This window comes from Ruditapes philippinarum, unplaced genomic scaffold, assembly GCF_026571515.1.
Source record: "Ruditapes philippinarum isolate M1 unplaced genomic scaffold, ASM2657151v2 ctg1485_1_1_1_1, whole genome shotgun sequence".
Classification (NCBI taxonomy): Eukaryota; Metazoa; Mollusca; class Bivalvia; order Venerida; family Veneridae; genus Ruditapes; species Ruditapes philippinarum.
The window spans coordinates 114809-121518 of record NW_026867238.1 but is presented as its reverse complement, the minus strand read 5'-3'; the positions used below and the strand labels follow the sequence as shown (position 1 = coordinate 121518).

The window sequence follows — 6710 nt, the reverse complement described above, 5'->3', positions numbered from 1 at the left end:
GCTACATGAATTGGCTTCGTATTAAGACACAGCATTCTTTGGGATAAGACCTTTTTGTATACAGTGTTCCGTTTGGACAATCGTAATTTTTTTTTATTTCGTCCTTACCCGCGATGTACGATGGTAAAGTCGCGATCATACGATGATGAAAACACGATACAAATCGCGTTTTTACCATCGCGACATCGCAATTTCACCATCGTACCATCATGTTTTCATCATCGTACCATCGTGTTTTCATCATCTTGTCATCGTACCTTCGCGTTTTCACCATCGTTCCACCGGGTAAAAACGAAATAATATATCACGATTGTCCCCACGAAACACCGTAGAACACCGATCAGGCATATTAAACAAATTGATTTTGGCTCATGTATTACCTTGACATTGAGTTGTAAATTTTCACTGATCTTTGACAAATTGACTGTCATTTTAGTAATTAACTGTTTATGTTACATGTTACAACTGCACGTAATTCTTCGTCTTTTGAAAAAAAAATTCTTAGCTTTGGCGAGACTAATACAAGTTTATTTCGATAACGAATATTGTAATTGTTCACGGAAATAACGTCATGAAAATTCTTGAACGTCTGCTATGTTCGCATTTCTTTCTATTCGAAAAAAAAATGATGATTTTTGTCGTTAATAAAGGAAGAATATAAGCGGTAAAAAAGGGACCCGGCAGCAAGCAAGACATTGGTTACTATGGTTTCGAGTATTTTGATCGTTTATTGAGAACATTCTTTGACCCTTACACATAGAATACATATTACGGTAATACACACTAACGGTAAATATACAGAGAAAATATTTGAAAATAAAAAAAAAGTTACTGCACAATTCATCGAATTAATCGAACAGCCCTCGTGATTTTAATTTCTGTAGGGTTCAACGTGTTTGAATAAACATTATAAACTTGAATATTTGACAGAATACTGGTATTATTACTCATATTTAGATCAGATATAATTTACTACAATGAAAATTTACATACAATTTCATGATCGTGTGTATAATTTTCTTTAAGGGTGGCTAGCTAGCTGGACTTTGACATGTTTTAAAGGGACATAAATAATATTATTAAAATGAAATGTCTATAAACATATACATGTAGCCCTATATTAGAAACATCTCAGGTGTATCTTTTCGAATTGTTAATTTTACAGACAGATATTCACCACCAAAATGACCTACGTTTATAGTATACATATGTTAATTTCAGATGATAAACATCTGTCACGTTCTTAAATCATAATTATAACATCATAAATCACAATGTTTTCCCTTTCGGCAGAATCAACAAAAAAATCTGGTATTTAATATCCATTTAATGAATTATACTATAAACGTAGGTCATTTTGGTGGTGAATATCTGTCTGTAAGTTCGCGAACGTGAACATTTTTTTCTGATTAATGTATCAAAATACTAATTGCTACACAGTCTCTAATATAAAATAAACATGTTTTGATTACATACAAATAAGCAATCTTTTGTTTTAAATTCTACACACTATAGATGGACACAATAAGAATGTATAATGTCATTAAAAAACTGGCAGTTTTTTTTTCAAGAAAGGACCAACTTTACTTGATCTGTCATAGGATGTGCGGCTTCCGACACACAGTTTGTACATTCTTTTATTAAAATTAAACATATTCAGAAAGAATTTAATAGATTTCAATTAATTTCTGGGATAAAAAATATTATCTCTAAGATGAGCATAGTATATCTTTAATTCACTCAACTTTAAACAATAGACATATAAAAAAGAAACAATATATCAAATGTTTAAAAGACTTCTATCTAAAAGAAGTGATATAAAATATAATCAATCAATCAATCAATCAAGCAAGCAAGCAAACAAGCAAGCAAATGTTTTAAAGAATTTCTATCTAAAAGAAGTCATATAAAGTTCAATCAATCAATCAAGCAAGCAAGCAAACAAATCAATCAATCAATCAAGCAATCAAGCAATCACACAAGCACAAAATCAGGTAAACTCACAATCAGGCAAGCAAGAATCCACACAATGAAATATATAAATCTATAGGTCAATCAATCAACATTCTTATAATTTAAACCTTATAAAACATAATAACCGATCCCTTAATCGCAATGTTGTAACATACATGTAGGCTGTATTTACATGCTAAAGTAGATAACCAAAGGTACAATATTCGACTATCATAATGATGATAATGCCAGAAAAAGTATTTCCTGATAACCCCAGATTTTTATCTAAAGTTTAAACATTTTTATGTGGCATATTGGAAAATCTTTTAACCTTTATGAACAAACAATGGTGAGAAATTAGTTATGTACGCTTCTATGTAGAGAAAAAAATGTTTATATAATGTACCGAGTCGGTAGCAAATGTCACGAAAGATAAGGTGTGAAGCAAATTATAATAACAAAATACATATTTATAAGAGATATGTGACCAGTATTATATATAATGCAAAATATCGTAAACGGATTTAATGATCACAGTCACGAGTGACATCGCTGACAGAGCATTGTCTACAAAGATTAACATGGTATATGTCAATCTCAGCTTGTCTTGGAGTTCTCGCAGAAAAGCCACCATTTGGAAATCCGTTATCCGCAGCCATTGGATTCAAGCCGAAATCATGTGATTCAGGCGGCTGAATTTGTACTGGTCTTTGCTCAGAGGGTTCTAAAATACAATCTTGCTTGTCATCATCGGCATTTGTTTTCTTTGCTTTCTTTTTGCTAATTTTCTTTAATGTTTGTCGAATTTTATCACTAATACCAGAAAGAGGCCTGTCTGTTGAGCCTCGCTTGTTGTTTTTGAGAGCATTAAATACAGCGGTCCTGAATCCCCAGCTTGTAGAAATCGTTCCTTCTTCACAGTCATTTCCGTCTTCATTCTGTAACGATCGCAATTCTAGCATGTATCTTTTCACTTTTCTTCTTCGGTGGATAGTGTTATTATATCGACTAACTTCCTGACATTCACCCACTTGGAATATAAATCTACTGGGAAGAATACTTTCAAAAAAGAAAATCATAGATAAATATTGAAGTTTACAATGTCGCTCTCTTGTCCTTACATTTCCAACATTCTCTACCAATTCCATACACGTGCGAGACATCATTGCTATAAGTGCATTCAGCATGAGCAAAGTGGTCATAACGATAAAGCTCACCAGTATGATGATACACAAGGTGGGATGACGAGTATCATAGATTGCGACTAAGTCTCCGACACCTACCATCAAGCTAAACATAGAGAATATTGTCCGCCAAATGTCCTGATAATCTGTTGATTCCGCAACACTCGACCCTTGAATCGCCATAAACATAGCGGTAGCGAAAGCAAGTATTTCGATACCGATTATGACAAAGAAACGTGACATGTCTATAATGAGGACTTTTTGTATCATAACCGTGAAGAAACTGAACGGTTTGAAGGCTCTTATGAAAAATATTTCCAAAAACCACCCGAGTACCATAGCTGCTATTAGTAGATAGTTCTCGTAGGAAACAACGCAATAAGCAAGGGCAAAGTCGACAATGAGGCAGAGACCGAAGAAAACAAACATAACACGAAACCAGCCACTGCTGTAAGGATTCAAGAATGAGCTCAGAGTCCACGGCATTCTTTTTTTGTACATCCGCAACCCTTCCTGAGCAAGGTATACAAATGAAACTATTATGCAGATACTGCCGTATGTTGTAACAAATGGATCATATGGTATTTTCCTGATAAAGATTGGAGGACTGTTGACACTGAAAAGCCCTTGGGAATTATGGTTTTGTTTTGATCTCCCAACACAATAACATGTATGAAAAAACATAAATATCGTATGAAATATCCACCAAAAGTAGACATATTTTCTGTATGCATTCCACTTCTGATTGACGACTCTCATTAATGGAGGAAACAAAATGAACTGAAAAGCGACAGACGGCTCAAGATCGAAAAGCATCATAAGGACAGACTTTCGAAAAAGTTCACTTTGATACGTAGTCTGTCTTCGGGAAATGATCTCCGGTAGACATCTGTTTTGCATACTCTCGTTTAACCCTCCCATGTCTCCAGATATCATTGAAGAGATAGGGTCAATTTCCGTAATGTCATATATTTTGATGTCAAACAGTCCATCTTTCGAGTTTTCAAAACAGTAGGCCTGCAATGTTAATAACCAAGCTTTACATCATATTGTTATTATATATTTTATATAATTCCATCTATATCTACTGTTATGGCTCTTAACTATAAAAACTAGTTGTATATTTATATATCAATTGGAAAACAAATCTTTAGTCAATTTGAAAGCCATGGCATTTTAAACAATAAAAAGTTAAAAAGAATGTAATGATAGAAAATAATTGTTGTTTTGATTTGATATAACTTAATATTTAGGATTAATAAGTGATCCCAAATCATTGATTACCTCTTGGTCCATAATAAAAGAAAACATCTGATGTTGTCCAAGTGTCACTGTTAGTTGTAACGGGTTCAAACCTTGTATATTCTCCATTAACCAAATCTTCTTCCTGAGTTTTCTGTTTTGTATCGCGCGTGCACTAGTATCATACGGCGCAGGGTCCTCATTTATCTTCCGGCACATTTCTAATACGTCATTTAGTTTTTCTGGGTATAAATAACCGTATCTGTGAACAGAAATTAAATTATAAACGATATATAAGCTCATATTGTGCTTGAATATAGATGGACATTAAACAACCATATACTCACAGTGAATCTATATGTATAATTTACGCCATGCTATTAAAAAATGTAGTTGATTTGATTTGCGACTACTTATGAAACTATATAGAATTCCTATATATTTTCTTAGACATTCTTATAAATCAGTTCACAAAGTGAAAAGTAGAGGCTACGATAAAAACGAATACTGAGCGTGTTATTTTACATAAAATATGTATGCAGATATATTTGAGGCAAAAATAATAGGCTTAGGTTGTGGTAGAAAATTAATATACAAAAAATGTATTTGTATATGCAATATGTTGATGAGCTTGTTATGCTTAAACCAAGTAATAGATTTTTTTTTCTGTTGTATTTAAATATGAATTAAGTGTATGAGACAAAAATACACACTTTTTTATCATACTTATTTATCTTATAATTTCTCTTTTAAAATGCAAGTTTTACGTTTCACTTGAGCATATTTAATAGGCATCGATCCTGATCGAGTGTACAAACAACTAAAATTATCGAAACTTGAAATAAAAAAAACCCACAAAAATAGTGGCTATTTGATAACAACTTACCTTATCAAGGAATGGCAAACGTTGTCACCTAACGAATTCGTTCCGTCGAGATCAGCCCCTTCATTCAGTAATAAATCAAACATTCCTAAAAAGGGTCAAAGTTATGTAATTAATACTTAATATTTTCAGAACAAAATGTAATGCCTTAAGTTAGATTAAATCGAAGCTTGAAGTAGCTGCTTTGAATAAATTGTTAAAGTCATAGAAAGAATAAAATACTTTTAATTCCTTTATGCATTGAAGAAATTATTTAAATGTATGTTTGAACAAACCTCTATTGAAAGTCAAAGCTGCTATAGTCAGAGGGACTTGTCCCATCATCACAGTGTTCGTGAATACCTGGCCTGTTGCTTTCCTTTTCAGCAGTGTTGATTTCCAGTGCTTTGCGCTTGCCTTGCAAATTTGTTTTAACAATGTTTTGACAAGCCATATATTGCCTTTACATACAGCCATATGCAATGGAGTTTGGCCGGCATATTCCGTACTCTCCCGGTCAAACTTAATCAGTTTTGGATATACTGAAATAAGTAACTCGATTACTTCTTTTTCTTCTTGACTTTTAAACTGGAAAATCTTTATGGCTGTATGTAGCACAGTCTCTCCCTTTCTGTTTTTCTCAACATCTGCAAAAATCGATAAGTAAAAGAAGAATGCCATAAATTAGTATAAACTTTTTTTTTCTTTTCCTAGATCTATAAATATTTGATAAAATTTGATGTTAAACAAACAGTTCCGAGATAGATTAAAGCGAAGTTAAATTATTTTACCTTTAGTAAGACTAGGCAATCTGTCGTGGTCTTTTAGAGCCTTTAAGATGTTTTCAATTGTCTGTAATGTAGATTTTGCCCTCTCCGGATTTTCCGCCATGTCTACTATACAGCCATATATATCCAGTTTATCCGGCACATATTTATATGTTTCTCTCGGCGCATCTTCTATAACTTCTTCAATAACACTTCTCTGTCTTACAGGTCTCGCTTTATATTTTTCTATCGGCGTCTCTTCTATGATGTCTACCATCTTACATGTATATGTTTTACAGGTATCGATATAGCAACCAGACGAACGATGTCTGCAAAATTTATAACAAATCAAAGGGTAGGTGTTATATAATACCTCGCTGTCTGTAACAGGTAGAATATTCATAAGTTTCTTGATACAAAATATGACAAAGTATCTATCTGAGATTTAAGGTACAATGTAACTTGAAAACCGAACAAACGTGGGACTAGCGAAAAAGATCGGGGTTTGGAAGTTTCCAGAATTTTGAAGCTTATTAAATTCATTAAATGGCAAAATTATAGGACTTTTAAAACGTTATAAATAAATTGTATATTTAATTTCATCATCACCTATAACTGAATTTGTTGCATTATTTCATATTGTACCAGCTATTGATAAACTTATATAGTTAAACTTCTCATTTTCTTATTTTTCACACCTTA

General features: G+C 32.7%; 1 protein-coding gene across 1 annotated transcript; it reads right to left on the bottom strand.

Moving 5' to 3' along the window:
• Positions 1-2477: 2477 nt before the first annotated feature.
• LOC132735387 (transient receptor potential cation channel subfamily V member 5-like) lies at positions 2478-6285 on the bottom strand. The gene is made up of 5 exons (XM_060722327.1): positions 6033-6285; positions 5538-5888; positions 5266-5350; positions 4422-4641; positions 2478-4154 (listed from the first exon to the last, which is right to left on the bottom strand). Exons 1-5 carry the CDS (start codon positions 6283-6285, stop codon positions 2478-2480), a joined length of 2586 nt encoding a protein of 861 aa, XP_060578310.1.
• Between the last annotated feature and the right edge of the window lie 425 nt (positions 6286-6710).

Bases quoted from the DNA above. Each gene is read 5' to 3' on its own strand.
- LOC132735387 (XM_060722327.1), bottom strand. From the start codon at position 6,285: ATGGTAGACATCATAGAAGAGACGCCGATAGAAAAATATAAAGCGAGA. The intron at 5,351-5,537 runs GTTTGTTCAAAC...GACCCTTTTTAG, and splicing joins AGCTTTGACTTTCAATAGAG to GAATGTTTGATTTATTACTG. The intron at 4,155-4,421 runs GTAATCAATGAT...TTAACATTGCAG, and splicing joins CTTTTATTATGGACCAAGAG to GCCTACTGTTTTGAAAACTC.